General features: G+C 49.7%; 1 protein-coding gene across 2 annotated transcripts in view; it reads right to left on the bottom strand.

Annotated features, from left to right (window-relative positions):
• Positions 1-21,550, bottom strand: part of FBLN7 (fibulin 7) — a 62,799-nt gene that overhangs the window by 13,751 nt on the left and 27,498 nt on the right. Inside the window, exons 2-4 of one of the 2 annotated variants that reach the window (XM_089922802.1) lie at positions 20,512-20,588; positions 13,110-13,269; positions 8,308-8,478 (exon numbers count right to left, since the gene is read on the bottom strand). In XM_089922802.1, coding sequence (XP_089778928.1) covers positions 8,308-8,478; positions 13,110-13,269; positions 20,512-20,588 — 408 coding nt within the window. The remainder of the gene's footprint in view (positions 1-8,307; positions 8,479-13,109; positions 13,270-20,511; positions 20,589-21,550) is intronic. The other variant, XM_022599072.2, reaches the window with a different exon arrangement.

The following is a 21,550-nucleotide window of genomic DNA, read 5'->3' as shown; positions in this document are numbered from 1 at the left end:
GACTGTAGAGAGTTTATTCTCTGTTTTCTTATAATAATTTGTATGGAATTTGGCAAGAGTCCTTTTCTGTTACTCATACTGAGGGGAAATAAGTTTTCCCGCATAGCTTTTCTGACTTCCTGACTCTTAATCTCCCCCTTTAGTTGTTTCTCAGGGTGGCTCATGCCTTCTCTGCTCTGCCCCATCCTCTCTCTTACTTTCACCTGGACCATCCCTTTCATTTTTTTGCACCGATTTTCCTTTTTGGGCTTAATTTGGATTCTCCTCCTATTCGAGCCTCCTCCACACTGGAGCTTCGTCGTGAGAAGTTTCCAGAGATCCTCGGGGCCAGATTGCTCCAGCCACTGAAACTTCTTGATGCAAAGATAAACCGCACACCTGAGAAAATTGACCCAGAAAGGCCAGTACTGACCCGGATCCCAATACAATTATTGGATTTTCAAGAAAAATTTAAAAATCCTTTGGGCATCCAGGCACAAAGACTTATGATAGCAACAACAGTGTCAGTTGAAACAGGAGACGTGGAAGAACACATTTAAGATACTCAAGAAAATGTGAGACAGGTATTTTATGTCCAATCCAACAGTCGTTGGCTGGTAAAGCTGTACACTTTTTGAAAGTGTAAGAACTCGGGGAATTGCCCCCCCTGAGTCCCTCTTCAAGGAACTACTGGAGAGAGGTCAGCATGAGGGCAGTGATGCTTACCAAGGCTCAGCATCACAGGAAGAGAGATGACAGACAGCAGGGACTTCCCAGCAGAAGTAGGTACCGCCGCTCTGCCCAAACAGTACAAAAATCTCACCAGAATCTGATCAAGCCTCTGGAGTTAGCTACCAGTTTATAAGAAATACAGAGACCAAAAACTTACAAACTTCCAGTCATAAGATAAGTACCAGGCATATAATGTACAACGTGATGACTGTAAGGGATTTGAAAGGGAGTAAACGCTAAGAGTTCTCATCACAAAGGAAAAGAAAAACACATTTTTTTTGGTATCTGTAGGAGATGATGAATGTTAACTAAACTTCTTGTGGTAATCATTTCACAATATATGGAAGTCAGGTAGTCATGCTGTACACCTTAAACTTACACAGTGCTGTATGTCATTATATCTCAGTAAAACTGGACACACAGACAAGAGAAATGCAGGTCATGTTAAATGACCCCACAGGGATGCAGTGCGCAAGGTCAAGGTTCTGGGAAACAACCCATTTTCTTCAACAAATAAACTGCAAAGGAATGGGAGACGGGGAAGAGGAGTGGTCGTCTTCAGGACGACTATGGATTAAAAAGGTGCAGGAGACACATCAACCAACTGCAATGTACGGAACTTATTTGGACCCTGGTTCAAACAAAGTGTTAAAAATATGAGAGACAATTGGAGAAACGTTTACCCTGACTAGATATTTCAAGATATTAAGGGATTTGCTGTGTTGATAATTACTGGGCTATGAGTAGCTGAGAACCATTAAACTATTCCTTCTACTTTTGAATGTTTGAATTTTTTCATAATGAAAAATGCTTTAAGATGGCTTGTCTTGATGAATGGATAAAGAAGATGTGGTACATATATATGCACACAATGGACTATTACTCAACCATGAAAACGAATGAAATAATGCCATTTGCAGCTACATGGATGGACCCAGAGATTATCACACTAAGGGAAGTAAGTCAGACAGAGAAAGGCAAATACCACACTGTGGCGGGGCGGGACAGGGATGGAATGAGAGGTTGGAATTAGCAGATGCAAACTATTACATATAGAAGGGATAAACTACATGGTCCTACTGTAGAGCACAGGGAACTATATTCAATATCCTGTAATAAACCATAACGGAAAAGAAAAAAAGCTTGCTTGTCTCAGCATTGGTTATGATTATAGAAGCAACAGAGGAATAGTTAAGTATAGAATAGCCCTTATGAGGAAGTGCTTCATAATCATTAAAAGTTATGTTTAGAAAAAAAAAAAGTTATGTTTAGAAAGAAGAGTTAATGGAGATTAACTTGTGTTAATATCTACCCACAGAAGATGTTGAATATGTAAAATTTGCATATATCTGCTTAGATAAAAGTCTGGAAGGAAATTCATAGTTTCTAAATATAATCCCCCATTCATTCATTCACTCACTCAAGCATTCGGTAAATCAGCCAGCCAGTCAGTTTCACAGTAACTAATTATCAAGTGGCTACTATATCAAAGGTCTTTCAATTGCTGTTTAAAGGTCTCTGAGGAAGGGCCTCATGATATGAAGACAAGGGAACTGAAGCTGTGCTCTATTCTGACTCCAAGATAACCTTCCAGACACCAAATCCAGTGCACGACCCTGCTTTTCCGCAGTCTCCCTGTGGTTTGCCTCTGCAGGCTCTTCCTGTCTCCTTTGTCCTCCTTTGTCTGGGTCCTGAGCTACTTCTTCTTTGTTTTTTTTTTTAGAGGCAGGATCTGATATGAGTTTATTTATTTATTTATTTTTGGCTGCGTTGGGTCTTCGTTGCTGCACACGGGCTTTCTCTAGTTGTGGCGAGCGGGGTCTACTCTTTGTTGCGGTGCGCAGGCTTCTCATTGTGGTGGCTTCTCTTGTTGCGGAGCACGGGCTCTAGGCACGTGGGCTTCAGTAGTTGTGGCACGTGGGCTCAGCAGTTGTGGCTCGCGGGCTCTAGAGCACAGGCTCCGTAGTTGTGGCGCACGGGCTTAGTTGCTCCGTGGCACGTGGGATCTTCCCGGACCAGGGCTCGAACCCGTGTCCCCTGCATTGGCAGGTGGATTCTTAACCACTGTGCCACCAGGGAGGTCCCCTGAGCTACTTCCTTTCTCTCTTCTCTGGGTGCTCTTACCACTGTCCATGGATTTAAACACCATCATTATGCTAACATTTCCCAACTGCGTCTCTCTGACCCTCCTTTGCCCTTGACACCAGACTTTACATCCAACTGTCCACCTAACTCTATTGGGAAAGGAAGTCTTTGGCCCCCTACTGGGCCTGGCACACTCCCTCAACATGAGATAAAGCATTCCCACGGCCTGTGCTGGGTTTACCACCTCGTGTGGCCATATCTCTCCGTGCTTCCTGCTCCACAAGTGCTCTTCTGTTCTGCTGAAGTTGTATGTCGGTGGCCCTCAGGCACGCCCTCAGCTCCAGTGTTTCAGCTTCCTTGGGGAAGTGGAGGGGCGGGGAGGAGGGTCCTTCCACTGCACGCAGGTGAGCTGCCCCGTGCAATTGCTGCTGAGAGAGACCCACCCGCCCTGGGGGACGGACGCCCACGGCTGGAGCTCATCTTGCTCTGTCTGCTCTGCATGAGGACAGCGTTACTCCAGCCAGGGCCCGACTGCTTTGTGTTTTCCTTGGCGATGCCAACACCATGATGCAGTGGGCAGAAAGTGCTTGGAGCCTCACTGGGACTGGTGACCAGGGCACGGTACTGTGCCCGATGGTCTCTGTGGGTTGAATGTATGGATCTCTACTGGGATGTTGCACAGACATGTTAACATGACCAAAATGGAATTTGGGTCAACGACCCACATACAGGTTGTTTTAAACAAACCTACTAATTTACATTCCCACCAAGAGAAAAAAGAATGAAATAATGCCAGTTGCAGCCACATGGATGGACCTAGAGATGATCATACAAAGTGAAGTAAGTCAGACAGAGAAAGACAAATACCACATGACATCACTTATATGTGGAATCTGAAAAGATGATACAAATCAACTCACAAAACAGAAACAGACTCACAGCCATAGAAAACAAAATTATGATTACGAAAGGGGATACGGGAAGGAAAGGGATAAATGAGGAGTTTGGGATTAGCAGATACACATTAGTATATATAAAATAGATAAACAAGAAGGATTTACTGTGTAACACAGGGAACTATATTCAGTACCTTGCAATAACCTGTGACGGAAAAGAATCTGAAGCTGTACATCTGAAACTAACACAGTATTATAAATCAACTATAGTGAAATAAACACAACAACCAAAAACAAACCTACATGTGTCGCTGGGTCTTCACTGTCTCATGCACCCTGTCTGGGAGCCTGGGAGCCTCACCTTCTTTTCCTGCTCACATCCCACGTGGGATAAGTTCCATCAGTTCTGTCTCCAAGTTTACTTTCAGATACTGCTGTATCTCTCCCCTGCACCTGCTAACAGCCACCTAAGTGGTTTCCCAGCGTCCATCTCTTCTAGTCGCCTCCAGTGCATGTCTACACAACAGCAAGGTGCCCATCCAATCAGCACACCCCTCTTCTTAAACCTGCTTACTGTGCTCAGATCTAAAACCCCACCGACAGCACGGCCCCTATGGCTACAAGAGCTGGCTTACGAGTCTCTCCACCTGGACTCACTCACTCAGCTCACACGCTGCTCCAGCAACAAGGTTCTATGTTTTATATTTTTGTTTCCTCAAACATGCCAAATTCTTCCCTTTGTCAGGGCCTTTGCATGCGTTACTCCCTCTTCCTGGAACGGCATCCTCCTCATGCTGCCCGTTAGTCACCATCATCACATGGCTGGGTCCCGCTCATCCTTTCAGTTTTGGTCACCGCCTTAGAGCGACCCTCAACTGTCCCTCACCCTATGGGATTTATTCCCAGTCCCTTGTTAGATCCCTTCGAAGCACCGACCACAGATGTCGATTTGTTGACCTTTGTGTTTGGTGACCTGTCTTGCCTACACCTTGGAGTGTGAGCCCTGCGAGGTTGGGCAGTGTCTGTTAGATTCAGCATTGAATCCCTAACACGATGCTTTGTGCATAGCTGGTACCCAGTGAAAACTGGTTGAATGAATGGATGAATGAAGGTTTAAAAAAAGGGAGGGTGGGGATGAGGAATGAAAACAATTCTTTTTTCCCAGCATGGCGGTAAGGGACAAGGGTATTTATTTCTCTCGTGTTGTTTTTTGGTTACCCATGTTGTCAAAGGGACAAGGTCTGTGGCTATGATTTCCTCAATTCAGGAAGCTTCAAATCTTAAAAACCTGCTCTTCTGAGTAAGAAGGGAAAAAGGGAACTAATCCAGGAAGCTAAATGGCTGTTTTCCATCCTGGAGTTTTGGAGCCTACCTCTGCCCACTGCGTTTTTCTTTTGTGGTACGCAGGCCTCTCACTGCTGTGGCCTCTCCCATTGCGGAGCACAGGCTCCGGACGCGCAGGCTCAGCGGCCAGGGCTCACGGGCCCAGCCGCTCTGCGGCATGTGGGATCCTCCCGGACCGGGGCACGAACCCACGTCCCCTGCATTGGCAGGCGGACTCCCAACCACTGCGCCACCAGGGAAGCCCCTACTTCTCCTTCTTGACTGGCTCGGGTGGCCCCCCTTTGAGGCTCCTGCTAGAGACAGCATCCATTAATCGAATAAATTCCTGCCCAGAACAGAACTGTCAGTCAGGCACTGTCCACTCACTTGGAGACGGGTCATGTCCAACAGCTGGTTGGGCACCTTGGTCGTGACACATGAGTGTTTTTGTTTCATCACCACGCGAGGGTGAACTCCATGCCCAGTTTACACTTAAACTGTAAGACGAAAAATATCCCTCTGAGATCTCGGTGTGGACTGGCCACCGCCTTGTTCCTGAGCCCGTGCTTCTCAGGGTTTTAGATAGTAGATGTGGCCCTCGTAGAAGTCCAGGGTGGGCTACAGCAAGCCGTCCTCGGGCACGGAGGTCAGGGAAGAAGGACCAGTGGGCAGAGAGGAGGCTGGGGGGAGAGGGCAGACCAAGAACACACGGCGAATCTGGAATGAGCTGGGAAGTTCCATGTGAATGAGGAGCACCGTGTTGGACAATGGGAGAGACCAGTAGACTTGCTGGTCACGCTTGGCAGTGGTCCTCCAGGGAAGGTGACCTCCACATCTCAGGAGAGGGACTGCTCAGTGAGACTGGGTGCCCTAATGTTTGTCAGGGCTGGCTCGACCTTCCCAAAATGTCAGTGCAGGTGAAGGTATCTCACCTGGTCATGCCCTACTGTTGGCTTACACCTGGCAGCCCTTCTGATTGGTTAGGGCCCAAATACATCAGTGCTTCAAAACGTTCAATATCCTTTTTTGTTCCTGGCAGTGGCAAAAACCAATAAAGTGGTGTGTCTCAAAATCCGGTTAACGTCAGAATCGTAAGAAAAATGCAGATTTCCCAAGTCTCATCCATAAAGATCTCACCCAACTCGGTAGACCTGTTGAGGCCTCAGAGCCTGTGTTTTACAAGCTTTCTGGGTGACTCTGGAGCATCTGAAAGTTTGGGAACCACAGCACACAGGCCACAATGCAGTAGGGCTCTGTTTTCCATTAAGGGGGTCCTGCTGCAGGGAGGTGAGGTGCTAATACATAATTAACACGTGCAAGGTCAACAGGGCAGCTGGCAGACACGCCCAGGATCCTCTGGGAAGGCATCCCAGTCAGGCTGGTAAGACGACACTGGGCTGCTTTGGGTCCCAACTTTGTCAAGCAACAACGTATTCCTTTGTTCCTGAGCCTCTGGTGTTTCTTCCTTATCTGCCTAAATATGCATTTTTCAGCTGTCTTCTCCTTCAAACCCATCTTTTCATTTAAACCACAGGATGCTCACTGTAAATGCGTATCACCACTGTGGGCTGAATATGGATAAGACCTGAGCAAGAAAGAAAACTTGCACTTGGGTAAAATGTGCTTGCCCACAGCACTGCCTGGGGAGCATGGGCTGGTGCCGCCCTTGTGTAGAGCAGCATGGCAGCACTCGGTTCAAAGGAAGTGAGCGTGCAACCAACTGCCCCCCAACTCCAGCCCCATATACAGGGTCCAGAGACAGAGAGGGGATCAGAAGACCTTGTCAGCACTGTTTGTGGTGGTGGTGGGGAGATGACCATCTGGGTGTCCATGATAGGAGTACCAACAGGTGAGATGCGCCCACACCTCATGGAAGTTGGTGGGGCCATCAGAGGCACCTGGATGCTCGGAGGAAGAAACCAACTGGGGTCAGTAACTCAATCTGTAAGTTAAAAATACAGACACCCAAAGCAATGACAATGAAATGCTGTTGTGGTCCCACCTCTGCTACCATAGTTTAGCACACATAAGGTGCTTCTCCTGGATGGAGATCTTTCAGGGTCAAGGGTAAATCCAGATACTGGCATTTCCCCCGGTGTGTTTGCAGGTCATGTGGCTTGACTTCCTGGCTGGATCCCAGATAAGTCTGAGAGCTGGTACCTGTGATCAACCTTTGAATCACTGTTCTTCCCAGGAGGGGGAAACAGAAGTCTAGGTCCACGAATGTGGTGCTGGTTGCCCTGTGCCTCTCATGTCAACCTACACTCGTCTTCAGAGATGGCCTCTTTTTTTTTTTTTAACATTAAAAAAATATTTTATTTATTTATTTGGCTGGCCCAGGTCTTAGTTGCGGCAGGCGGGCTCCTTCGTCGCGGCATGTGAACTCTTAGGTACGGCATGCGTGTGGGATCTAGTTCCCTGACCGGGGAACAAACTCGGGCCCCCTGCCTTGGGAGCGTGGAGCCTTAACCACTGCACCACGAGGGAAGTCCCGAGATGGTCTGTTTTCTGGTGTTCCTTTATATTTTCAAGTTATTTATGCATCTGAAGTCCTCTCCATACTACTCTTGACAACGGACTTATTTATGTAATATTTGCATTTTCCCCTTCAATGCTTGGGCTAAAATCATGGACATTCTGCCCCAGCAGATGTCCCGTGAATCTTGTTCTGAAAACGAACAGGATATCCGTGATATTTTGACCACATACTTTTAAAAAACCAACAAATTATGCGTGCCAAGAAAGTACTGTTTTCAAGCTTAGCACAGAGAAAAGAAGCCTTTTCATGCCTCCCTCTCACCCCAATGGTCTCTCCTGGAGCCTGTCTACACCAAGTCCCAAAGCAGTCACAAAGGACACCTGAGAAATTTCCTCAACCCTACAGATCACCAAGAGGCTCGCCAGTAAACTACAGCCCCAGAACAATGCAGCCCAAAGGAGGCACATTTCCCTGCAGTACCTCTTCTTGCCCCTCCCCTAACCCACAGAAGACTTCTTACCCCAACTCTGGGGTCAGAGTGTATGGTATGAATCAGTTCAGCCTGTCCCCCAGCTGTGTGGCCTTGGGCAAGTTCCTTCACCTCTCTGTGCCTCAATTTCCCCATATGCAAAACAAGAAGACTCAATCGTTGGGAGGGTCTGGCAAGGGCTTATGTAGATAGATGCCAGCCCAAGCCAGGCTGTGGTCATCAGACAAGCTGGCTGCTGTTCTGCGGTTGAGGAATCAGGCAGAAAAGTGTCCCCCGGAATGACCCTTCCCATCTGGCAGGCCCCTGGGAAGGAAGGACCGTACCTCTACAGCGGGGCTGCTCTCCCGTCCAGGTGCCGTTGGGAAGACACACCACGCTGCTGGGCCCAACCAGCCGGAAGCCAGCGTTACAGGTAAAATGGACTTCGTGATCCACTAAGTACTTGCTCCCAAACTTTCTGCCATCTGGAGGGGTGCTCAGAGCAGGGCAGGAAACTGTAAGGAAGAAAAGAAGGCCCACGGCCATTTAGACATCACTCTGGATTACAAGGCTTCTCACCCTCAGTGCCCTGAGGTTGAGTGCCTGCTCCGGGCTGTGCACTGGGCTGCACATTTTATTTTTTCTTATTTTTTGGCTGCACCGCGCGGCTTGCGGGATCTTAGTTCCCCAAACAGGGATCGAACCCGGGCCCTCAGCAGTGGAAGCACAGAGTCCTAACCAGTGAACTGCCAGGGAATTCCCTGGGCTGCACATTTTACATACCACGTGTCACCGAACTCTCCAAGCACTCTTGGGCACAGGTAATACATGCCCGCTTGGTGACAGATGAGGAGACCGCAGCTCAGAGACTCCCAGGGTCGTGGGCAGGGCCTGGCAGCCTGGGAGGGTGGGAGCTGGGACCCCCCCCACCCCCGGCACAGGGCCCACCCTCTCGCTCTGCTCTCTCAGAGCCCCAGCCGTACCCGGGGTTTCCTTGGTTCTCCTGAACAGGCTGGGCTCAGCCCCACCTCCAGGCCTTGGCTTTTGCCCTTCTCTCTGCCTGGAATGTTCTTTCCCCAGAGCTGCCCATCTCTGGCTGCTTCTCACTCTCCAAGTCTTGACCTGAATGCCCTCCACCTCCCAGAGTGTTCTCTAACCACCACGTTCTGCTAAAACCTCCCCTGTGAGCTCACTTTGCTTTCTTCTAGCACGTGTAACTGTTGGCGTTATCTCGTTGACGCGTTTGTTTCCACATTTGTTGTCAGTTTCTCCCTCAGAACGCAGCTCCAGAGGGCAGGGACCTTGCCCAGCCTCCTGTCCCTGCTGTATCCCCGGCACCAGCCCAGTGTCTGGCACATAATGAGTGCCCAGTAAATAATTCTTGACCAAATGAATGAGTGAAAAATTGTTTACTGGGTTCCTACCATCTGCCAGGCACCATATTAGGAGTCTGACACTTAGTGAACGAAACAGATGAAACCCAGCTCTCGGGAAGCGCCCTTCTAGCAGCGGAGACACGTGATGAGCAAGATCTACAAGCAAATAGCAAGGAGTGACGAGAGGTGACAAGTGTCATGTAGAAAATGAAGTAGGGAATAGTGCTGGGGATGCCAGAGGACGGCTCAATTTGGGTATGGTGGCCGGGGAGGTCTCCCTGGGACAGAAAGTTGAATGAGGTGAAGGCATGACCACGCAGATATCTGCGGAGGACAGAGGGATCAAGCCGGTGCAAAGGCCCTGAGGTGGGTGTGTGCCTGGCAGGTCTGAGGAACGTCCAGGAGACCACCGTGGCTGCCGTGGAGAGGATGGGCTGGACAGAAGCTGGGGATGAAGCCAGAGAAGCGTCAGGGAGCGACACAGAGCAGTGTCACACATGGCACAGAAAAGGAAAGAAAAGGCCACGTAACCGGCTCTTGGCATGAGGTGGGGCCGCTGGAGGGTCTGAGGAGGGGCGGGAAGTGACCGCCGTGTACGCGAACAGCATCACTCTGGCTGCAGATTGAGTGCAATGTCCAGTGCGAGAGAGGACAGAGAGGGAGGTAGAAGCCGGGGGCAGGATGAAGGTGGCTCAGCCCAGGGTGGGAGCAGGGAGCCAGGAGCGATGGCTTCAACCCTGGCTGTGCGGTGAAGGCAGAAGCAACCGGATTTCCTCAAGGACCACCGTGGGCTGGAGAGAGAGGGGAGACGCTCCCCGTTCTTCCTCCACCTGCAGCAGAGTGCCATGCGTGGTCCACGCTTGTCTAAAGGGAGAGTGTCCCGAGTTGTGACAGGTTGGGTTTGGATTTAGCTGAGCTGGAAATTCAGAGCCACTTCTAACACGTTTTAAAGTAGGTTCCAAGTGTCATTTGTAAAAATATTTTCAGGGTTTTAGACAGATGAAAACGAAGCTATTGCTTCAGCTGTGTAGGTTGTAGTGCGTGATGGAGAGTCGCTCAGCATCTCCCTCGAGGGGAGCATCTGCCCACACGTCACTCTGGGGGCACTGGGCAGCCACCTGCGGCTCTGCCCCAAATCCCACCTGTGTCCTGGGAGAAGGGCAGGAGCTGGCCCATCCCCCGAGGACTCTCAGTGCCCTTCGGTTACTGGGGAACACCTGACCATGCTGTGTCACCTTCCTTTATGAACCTCCAAGTGGGTACCCGTGGTAATGACCTTGTGAGCAGGAAGCCAGGATGAGCCCACAACCCAATGCTTGGGCGCTCCCAGCTCGCTGTCTCAGTCCCTGTAAATACACGACTTTATATTTCTCTCTGAAAAATCTACTACTGCATTGTGCTGAAAAGGATTCAAAATGCTTTGGGGGAAAGGAGTAGGGTCTCTTTGGGGAAGAGAAATCTTTAAAACCCTCAAAACAGAAAACCTACCTGCTGGAGCAACTCACAGGTAAATGGTACCAGACTGGATGGAGTCAGTATCTCCACACAGCTCCATAAATGTCAGTAGACTTAATGAATGGTTACATATTAATTAAAAATCAATTTGCAGGGACTTCCCTGGCAGTCCAGTGGTTAAGACTTCGCCTTCCAATGCAGGGCGTGTGGGTTTGATTCCTGGTCGGGGAGCTAAGATCCCACGTGCCTCGTGGCCAAAAAAACCGAAACATAAAACAGAAGCAGTATTGTAACAAATTCAATAAAGACTTTAAAAATGGTCCACATCAAAAAGTCTTAAAAAAAAAAAAAAAATAGCAAGCACTTCCCAAATGGGAGCCAAAGGTTTCTGTCGGGTGGAAAGACGTGCCCCTTGGCTGGCTCATTTCATCATGATCGTGTCTTGGTGAGTCTGCAGGCCACAGGGAAGCTGCCTACACCTTCCCGAAGGAGGACAACAGGGAAGCATGAGCTTGGCAGTGAAGGTAGCTATGGTTAAATGACTGGTGATTTGGGAACATGATTGGAATGAGGGGCCGAGATAAGCCCTAAAGCTGATGGATTGTGATGTTCCTAAGAAGACAAGAGGGAGATACTTAGAACACAGGCCAGAAAGAGGAAGGCCAAGAATTTTCCAGGACTAGAAATTACTCTTCCTGACTGCCTGCAAATGCCCTTCTTAAAAAAAAGGAAAAGATAATTTTCCCACTATGTGCAGTTTGATCTGGAGCAAGCTTCTGCCTTCCCCCGTCACCCGTGTGGCACCCCCCTCCCCTGCAGGCAGTCCTGACAGCTGCCAGCCCCATGTCCAACACAAAAGAGAGACAGAACGCATGACAGCAACTCTTTAAAAAGAGAATTGGCCACTTTGAAAAATCTTGTATGGTTCAGAGGAGAAAGACCTTGAACGTGGTGACAAGAGGATTAGCAATTTAACCATAGCTACCTTTCTGCATATACTCCTGGACAGGGACCTCTAACATGGACAGAGCAGTTGTAGAAATTATCTCCTGCAGGTTCTTCTTGGAAACTCCCAGAAACGGCAGGAGCTCTGATCCCATGAAAACCGAAAGGGTCTGTGTGGGTGAACCTCTAGCAGAAAACAAAATCACCAGAGCTGGGACCCACTACTGCTAACTCACTTCTCTTGGCCTCAGTTTCCCCATCTGCGGGAGAAGGGAAGGATGCCCTGCCTGCCTCTCGGAGTCCGGCTGTGATGAGCCCCACCAAAGGCTGGGGCCTCTCAGCGCCTTGGAAAGTGTGAGGGGTTTGGCCGGCAGGTCTAGTTCGGCACCCCTGGAGCCAAGGAAAACAGGAGTCGACTCAGGGCTGTGGAGACTCTGGATCTGCTACCACAGTCTCTGAAAAGGTAGGAAATCCAACTCAGGAAACTTCCTCTCACACCACAAAGAAGGCCCTTGAGAAATGTGTCTTAAGTGAGTAAATGATGTCAGATATTCCATAGGTTCACGACTCAGAACAGACATACAACCTTCCCCCTGACCCCCATCAATCATCCTGAGGAGAGGCCAGAGGAAATCCAGCCCCCCACCCTCGGGCCTTGACAGCATGGAAGCTTGTCACTGGGACAACCAGGAAAAGGCCCAGTGTCTGTCAGTGTCCTACCCCCCAGGGGAAGGGGTCTGGGAGGCCCCCAGTAACCTCACCAGACAAACGGGACTTGCCCTCAGCAGCCCCTCCATCCCACCCCACCGCACTAACGAGGGACTCATGGAGGAGGGAGGACTTGTTTTCATGCCTGGAAAACGGAAGCCAATGTTGGTTCATAGGCTGTACCCGTGGGTCACACGAGTGCAGGATGTTGATGGTGGGAAGGCCGTGTGTGTTCGGGAGGGTGTATGGGGGACCTCTCCGTGCTTTGCATTCAGTGTTGCCATGAACTGACCACTGCTCAAAAAAACAGTCTATTAAATTAAAAAAAAGGAACTACCTAGGGTCACCTGCACAGGGACAGGGAAGGGAGAACAGCTGATGCTCTGAAAGTGGTGTGTTTCGACAATTCTCTGGAGACGCTATGCAGACGTGAGGGCTGCTGAGCCTGGAATGAAAAGGTCTAAGAGGAAATGGGTACCACTCAGGTGATGGGGGGAGACGGCTGACAGATGCCGTCTTCACACACTCCTACCGTCCAGCCCCAGACAGAAGGGGAGGCAGGGGAAGGCCCGCGACTCAATCCACTGCGAACCCTGGCCAGGCAAGGGAGATCAGGGCGGGGAGAGGCCCCCGGGGCCCGGGGTGGTGACTTGGGGACCCACCTGGGGGCGTGTCCGGGCCCGCTCTGCTCACGGAGCTCTGCAGCGCCACCAGCCGGCTCTTCATGTGACGGACGCCCTCGGCGAAGCGCGTCTCCTGGCCCTTGAGCAACTGCTGCAGCTGGCGGATGGCGGCGAGGAGCTGCTGTTTGCTGAGACAGTCCTGGGGAGAGAGATCACCACCACCAGCAGTATGGGGCTGGTTCAGTCCCGTCCTCCTCCCGTGGGCTTCCAGAACTCCCCCGGCCCTTGGGCCCAAGTACCCTGGAGGGTCACTGAGCACAAGGTAAAAGTGGCCCCAGCAGGCGTCCCGACATCTGTCGGGTTAGGTCACCAAAAGGCGGCCTCAAGTGCACGTTAACGGAGGCCCAGTTCACCCCTCAGCGAAAACAAAAGTCCCGTTTTCAGAGCGCAGGGCAGAAGCGATGAGTCTAAGTGATTGGGTGGTGGGACAGTTACCTGAATGCAAATGTGCCTTGTATCAGCGGTCGTACCCCAAAGAACCCCCAGCGGCCCCCCCCACAATTCTTCACTCTAAGTTAATGCTCTGAAATCTGGGCCTCAGGGAACCTTTGCTTTCTTTCTCCCTCGAATTTTTTTTTTTTCTCCCTTGGGTATTTTTAACAGCAGATGGATGATAAAACATATTAAAACAGGCAAAACAGGGATCCCCAATGGTTCTTTTTTATATATATATATACATTTATTTATTTATTATTTTATTTTTGGCTGCGTTGGGTCTTCGTTGCTGCACGGGCTTTCTCTAGTTGTGGCGAGTGGGGGCGCCGTTGCGGTGCACAGCCTTCTCATTGCGGTCGCTTCTCTTGTTGTGGAGCATGGGCTCTAGGTGCGTGGGCTTCAATAGTTGTGGCACACAGGCTCAGCAGTTGTGGCTCGCGGGCTCTAGAGCGCAAGCTCAGTAGTTGTAGCGCAGGGGCTTAGTTGCTCCCCGACATGTGGGATCTTCCCGGACCAGGGCTCGAACCCGTGTCCCCTGCACTGGCAGGCGGATTCTTAACCATTGTGCCACCAGGGAAGCCCCCCGGCGGTTCTTATACTTTCAAAAATCTAACAGGGCAAATAAGAAAAAACTCAATAGAGTTAAAGAAGCATTCACTAGAAGTCAACACCGAGTTCTGACAATTTTTAAAAACCTTAAAAAATAGAAAAAGGAGGCTTGTGTTTATTCTGATAAAGACTAACTTAAAGCAATACCCAGCATCATGCTTAGTGATAAAAATCTGAAGGTTTCTGATCCTAATTGCCTTTAAGAGCCAGGAAGTGAACAGGAGGAAAGGCGAGGTGAATACAGTGGGCAGTTATAGGACCATGGCCGTGGCTCACATGGGCGTTGTGTGTTACCTCAGCATAGCCTGTTCCAACCTGACTCATATGACCTGCACGGAACAAAGGAGAGCAGAATGATGGCTTTCTCTAGGGATAGGCTTGTGGATCACTTTTTATTTTATTTTTTATACTTATGTTTTTCTACAACGATTATTAGTTTTATAATTAGAAAAAAATGTCTAAAAGTCAGCAGGCGGCAGGCAGGCATGTGGCCTCCGCAGCGTGGGTGGCTTCCAGCTTCGCCAATGGAGCGCTGCCACCGCGGTGGAAACAGAGCTGCAGCCTCTCTCCCAGGGAGGCTGCCAGGCCGCTGCACCTTGGAGATTTCACCAAACAGATGACTCACTGGCCTGGTTCAATGGATGCTTTTGACAAAGCTGAATCCCCAGTTGCCCCTGGAGCTCGTTAATCCATGGGGGCTCCTTGGCCTCCACCCTAAGCAGGGCCTGACTGCGCCTGGCCCCGAACGCCATTTCTGGGAAGTTCTGTTTGTTTTCCTTCTCCTTCCCTTGTTGTGGCCCTTCCCACACAGGTTCTGGACACCTGGGTAGTGACCTCCTGCAGTCCGCTACCTGCCCAGCACAGCCATCCACCCAGTCCTGATTTCCCACACCGATCTCCCTTCCCTTTATTTATTTAATTCTTTTTTAAAGATTCCTTTTTTTTTTTTTTGATGTAGACTATTTTTCAAGTCTTTATTGAATTTGTTACAATATTGCTTCTGTTTTATGTTTTGGTTTTTTGGCCACGAGGCATGTGGGATCTTACCTCCCTGACCAGGAATTGAATCCGCACCCCCTGCATTGGAAGGTGAAGTCTTAACCACTGGACCGCCAGGGAAGTGCCCTCCCTTCCCTTAAAAAAAAAAAAAAGCCACTTTCAGAGATGGCTTCGTGGCTCATGTGTGATTCACATTTCTGAAGTTCCTCATAGTTTACAAAGCTACTTCCTACTTCTAAGAGGACTACTGGCTCGCAGCAACCCTGCGTGAAGAAGGCCTGGGACTGTCTCTATTTCACAGTCAAGATACAGAGGCTGAGAGTCGGGTGACTTGTCCCAAAGCATGTGGCTCATGAGCGGTAGAGCCAGGCTGGGGGCCTGCTGACTACCGCCCCAGTGCCCCCGCCAAGCAGTCCTTGCCCCAGTGGCTGCCTTATGCCCTGGTGCATTTCACAAACGCCCCTGTGTGGTGAATGGTCTTATTGATTAATCTGCGCTAGGGACTGATAACTCTATGACCCAAGCAAAATATCCCAAAGGAGTGGGTTTCTAACTCCCGCCCGGACCTCAAGTCGGGGAGCAAGGGCAGTGGGGACAGGAAGTGGGGCGGGGTGGAGGAGACAATCTCACACACTGAACCAGGCCAGCAGTTGCCTCCAGGGTGTGACAGCTGGGAGATGGCTGTTCCAGGGGACAGGGAAGGGCTAAGTTTTGAAGTAGGGGACAAGAGATCAATGCCAAGGCCTCTGCTGGGAACCTGGGGTTGGGGACATGGGGCTCCAGTCAGCACAGAAAGAAGGGCAGCGGGAGTGGAGCGAATGGGGCCTCTGGGCAGTCAAGTGAGTCGAACCCCAGTGCTCCTGGGTCTGGGCAAACTGTCTTCTGCGTGTGGTGGCACTGCCCCCGAGCCCTCCTTACCCCTGCACCATGGATGGCAGGCACCAGTGGCTTTTCCTCAAGGTGCTCGTTACAGATGAGATGTGCTCATCTCTCCAATCACAGTGGAAAAACCTTCCAGACCAAGCACATAAGGCCACATCCAGGCGGGGAAGGAGGGGGAAGGGTGGTGGGCGGACTTGCTGAGGGAAAGTCAGGAAATCTCCATCCTTGCCTCTGACCTCACTGGAGTGATTCTAACAGAACAAAGTGTTAGAAAATCCTTGTGAGCCCAGAAATTAACCCATGCATATATGGTCAATTAATTTATGACCAAGGAGCCAAGAATATACAGTGGCAAAAGGACAGTCTCTTCAATAAATGGTGCTGGGAAAAAGTGGACAGTAACAGGCAAAAGAATGAAACTAGACCTCTCTCTTAACATCATACAAAAATCCACTCAAATTAGATGGAAGACTTGAACATAAGACCTGAAACCATAAAACTCCTAGAAGAAAACATAGGCAGTAAGATCTCTGACTTCAGTCTTGGCAATGATTTTTTGGATTTGACACCAAGAGCAAAGGCAACAAAAGAGAAAATAAACAAGTGAAACTAAATCAAACTGAAAAGCTTCTATATAGCGAAGGAAACCATCAGCAAAATGAAAAGGCAGCCTACAGAATGGGAGAAAATACTTGCAAGTGATCTGCAAAATATCTGATAAGGGGTTAATATCTAAAAATATACAAAGAACTCATACAACTCTATAACAAAAAATAAGAAACAAACAAACAAACAAAAATCTGATTTAAAAATGGGCAGAGGGGCTTCCCTGGTGGCGCAGTGGTTGAGAGTCCACCTGCCGATGAAGGGGACACGGGTTCGTGCCCCGGTCCGGGAAGATCCCACATGCCTCGGAGCGGCTGGGCCCGTGAGCCATGGCCGCTGAGCCTGCGCGTCCGGAGCCTGTGCTCCGCAACGGGAGAGGCCACAACAGAGAGAGGCCCGCGTATCGCAAAAAAAAAAAAAAAATGGGCAGAGGATCTGAATAGACATTTTTCGAAAGAAGATATTCCAAAGATGGCCAACAGGTACGTGAAAAGATGCTCAACATCACTAATCATCAGGGAAATGCAGATCCAAACAATAGGTATCACCTCACACCTGTCAGAATGGCTATCATAGAAAAGACAAGAAATAACAAGTGTTGGTGAAGATGTGGAGAAAAGAGAACCCTCGTGCACTGTTGGTAGGAATGTAAATTGGTGCAGACACTATGGAAAACAGATTGGAGTTTACTCAAAAAATTAAAAATAGAACTACCATATGGTCTAGCAATTCCAAAGGAAACAAAATCATATCTTGAAAAGATATATGCACCCCCATGCTCATTGCAGCGTTATTTTCAATAGCTAAGACATGGAAACCACCTAAACGTCCACTGATGGATGAATGCAAAAAGAAAATGTAGGAAAAGCCATAAAAAAGAATTAAATCCTGCCATTCGTGACAACAGGATGGACCTTGAGGACATCATGCTAAGTGAAATAAGTCAGACAGAGAAAGATGAGTACTGTATGATCTCAGTTATATATGGAATCTAAAAAAAAACCCAACACATAGATACAGAGAACAGATTGGTGGTTGCCAGAGGCAGGGGGGGCGGTTAGAGAAGTGGGTGAAGGGGGTCAAAAGGTCAAAACTTTTGGTTAGGGGCTTCCCTGGTGGTGCAGTGGTTAAGAATCCGCCAGTGCAGGGGACATGGGTTCGAGCCCTGGTCCGGGAAGATCCCACATGCCACGGAGCAGCTAAGCCCTTGTGCCACAACTACTGAGCCTGCGCTCTGCAGCCAGCGAGCCACAACTACTGAGCCCGCGTACCACAACTACTGAAGCCCATGCTCCTAGAGCCCGTGCTCCACAACAAAGAGAAGCCACCACAATGAGAAGCCCACGCATTGCAATGAAGAGTAGCTCCCGCTCGCCACAACTAGAGAAAGCCCATGCACAGCAATGAAGACCCAACACAGCCAAAAATAAATAAATAAAATAAATAAATTTATTAAAAAAACAAAAAACTTTTGGTTATAGGATAAATAAGTCTGAGCATGTAAGGTACAGCATGGCGACTATAGTTAACAACAATATATTGCATATGTAAGAGTCGCTAAGAGAGATTTTTTTTTTTTTTTTTGCGGTACGCGGGCCTCTCACTGTCGTGGCCTCTCCTGTTGCGGAACACAGGCTCCGGACGCGCAGGCTCAGCGGCCATGGCTCACGGGCCCAGCCGCTCCGCGGCATGTGGGATCTTCCTGGACTGGGGCATGAACCCGTGTCCCCTGCATCGGCAGGTGGACTCTCAACCACTGTGCCACCAGGGAAGCCCAAGAGAGTAGATTTTAAAAGTTCTCATCACGAGAAAAAAATTGCAACTGTGTGAGGTGATGGATGTTAACTAGACTTACTGTGGTGGTCATTTCACAGTATATACATAGAGCAAATCACTATGTTGTATACCTTGGATTAATACAAGGCTATTACACATTTATATTATGTTATACAATTATATCTCAATAAAACTCAGTGGGGGGGAGACATAAAGTTTGCAAGGAAAAAAAAACACGGAAGATCCTTGTCTTCCTGGCAAGCCAGCATGGCAGGGGCAGAGCCAGGGTGCCAGGGCAGTGAAAAGAATGCCTCTCGCCATGAGGTTTGATGGGTCTGTGCAGCAGCTGGTACTAACAGGGCAGCCCCTTGATCCCAAAGTGCTGGAAATGGAGTCCACAGGAGCCACGCTCAGAATCCATCACCTGCAGTGGACCTCAGCATATGCCTCAGAGGCATAACTGAGTTTATCTGCAGAGCTGGATGACAGGCTAGAAAGCTTCACACCAAGTCAAATGCTCAAGAGGTCTTGCACCTTGGGGACATTAGGGGGCATCATGGGGACAAATCACGTCACAGGAGGGGGACTGAGAACCTAAGTGTTTCCCCTTTCAAACTGAGAAAGCTTTATCGTTTTGCTTGATCATAAAAATAAAGCATGCTTCCTGCAAAACCATTCAAAACGCAGAAAAACACATCAGAACAAAGGACAAGTCCCATGACCAAAGACAACCACTGTTCATTTTTTGTGAGGTTTTAACTTTTGGATTAGATACACATGCACACACACACACAAGCATCACCTTGCAGGTGCTGCACCAAGGGACGCAGGTCCTACATTAGCTCTTTACTCTCCACTCTGGGTTGTGGCATCATTTCCATGTCAACGAACAGAGCAAGAGTTGGACCCTGAGCCTCAATTTCACTTCTGTTCCTCTGTGTTCTTTTCTGTCCAAGAAGGAGGTCTCCTTGCCCCCCTCCATTCGTCTGCCCACTTCCCCTCCCACACCCACCACCTGTTCTGGGCCAAGAGAAGCCACACATGGGAATGGATCATTTCCTTCTTTATAAACATAGCTCGTCAACGAGGTCGGCCCAAGGGGGCATTGAGGGGCTGCCAGGGTCTCAGAGGCTGGGGGACAGGAAACAGGCTGGACCCTCAGGTGTCACCCATCTGAATTTCAGCCTGGCCCTGCCACAGTGAAAGCTGGATTCCCATCTCAGGGTCCCAGACCCCAACTGTAAAAAGCAACCGCCCACTTGGGCAGGAAGGCTCACAAAGGCTGTGACCGGGCAAAGGTCAGGGCAAAGGTCAAATCCATGCAGGGGGGTGGGGGGGGAGGTGGGGGGAAGGGCTGGGAAGAGGAAGGCTCCATACCAGGGGGAAGGAAGGCGTATCTCAGAGGAAGCTGCCAAACCAGGGCCCCCACCTGCCAAGGTCTCTTCCAGGACTCTTTTTTAAATTAATTAATTAATTTATTTTTGGCTGCATTGGGTCTTCGTTGCTGCGCACGGGCTTTCTCTAGTTGCGGCGAGCAGGGGCTACTCTTCGTTGCGGTGCGCGGGCTTCTCGTTGCGGTGGCTTCTCTTGTTGTGGAGCATGGGCTCTAGGCGTGTGGGCTTCCTAGTTGTGGCACATGGGCTTCAGCAGTTGTGGCACGTGGGCTCAGTAGTTGTGGCACATGGGCTCAGTAGTTGTGGCTCACGGGCTCTAGAGCGCAGGCTCAGTAATTGTGGCGCACGGGCTTAGTTGCTCCGCGGCACTTCGGATCCTCCCGGACCAGGGCTTGAACCTGTGTCCCCTGAATTGGCAGGCAGATTCTTAACCACTGTGCCCCCATGGAAGTCCCTTCCAGGACTCTTATTTTTAATATTTTTCTCAAAGAAGAGACCCTCACATGGTCTAAGTTTGCATCCTTTCAATACCTGGCTCCAAACCTGGGTTACGCCATTGACAATAAATAATGAAAATTCGTTTCCATTTCTTAGAGTAAATAACGTATTTGTAATGGAATCAAGAAAAGACATGGAGTGAAACTCTTCCATCCTTGAGTGGGAAAAAGATCAAGACTTACCGCTTCTGGTATCAAACTCTGCCGCAGAGGGCTGGTTGCTCCCCTGAACTCAACACCAAGGGCAGTGTTTGCAGAGACGAGCAGAAGCAGAGACAGAAGTAGCAGCAGCAGTCACCCCAGCTGGATGAGGTCAGGCTCCTGGGAGCAAGGAGGTCACAGAACTACGCTCCAGCCACCCCACCACTCCTCCAGGGAAAGTCTTGTCCATCTTCTCTCCAACCCACCCTCTCATCACATGGATCTAATGGAGACGCCTCAGGGCTGACAACGCCCCTCTTCCTGGGAGGCTGACCAGCTCCCGAGACCCCACCTGCTGGCCCAGGGGTGGACACAGACAAAGATGATGTGTGTCCCCCAGCTCACCCCATGCCCGTGCCAGAACTCGGTAGGCGGACCTTCCCACCCCATCCAGGCTTCCTTGCCATCTGGGCTCAGTTTACAAGTGAAGCCCAGCTCTCAAAACCCTGAAGGGCCCAGGCATGGGGGGGCACAAGGATGGGGGGTCCTTGAGGCTCCATTCTCATGTGACCTGGCTCGATGGTCATCCTGACAGCGACAGTCTTGGCACAGTGGTTATTTCTGAGAGCCACCTCAAGGATAATAGAGCCCCAGACTCCTCCAGGCAGCCATGGATGACCCCTTGGACCTCGGAAGGGCCATCTCACGCTGGTTTCTTCTAAGCCACAGCTATGTGTCATGTCAGCATGTTGTTAATGGGAACACAGATGTTTTGATGCCTTTAGATCTATGAAAGGACGGAGCACACTTGCCAAGTGTGTGCCTGCTAGCCAAGGCTCGAGGCTCTCTGCATCTGAGTCATGTAGAATTTGCACATGATTTTCTTTCTCCGAAAGTTTTTTTGTTTTGTTCTGTTTTGTTTTTTTAATTTTAGGCCAAATCAGAAGCAGGTTATAACTCCTCAACTTCTCTCATTCCAGTGACCTTGACCCAGCACCCACACAGAAGAGTAAAGGAAGGACATTTCTGGGGGAAGTGAGGGAATTTTACTTGGGGAGGTGCCCAACGCCCTTGTCTTAGG

The sequence above is a fragment of the Delphinapterus leucas genome, chromosome 13, assembly GCF_059928025.1.
Source record: "Delphinapterus leucas isolate spDelLeu-1000000601 "Yukka" chromosome 13, BTC_Dleu_Yukka2, whole genome shotgun sequence".
NCBI classification, from domain to species: domain Eukaryota; kingdom Metazoa; phylum Chordata; class Mammalia; order Artiodactyla; family Monodontidae; genus Delphinapterus; species Delphinapterus leucas.
The sequence above is the reverse complement of the archived record's forward strand: the minus strand, read 5'-3'. Positions and strand labels throughout refer to the sequence as shown.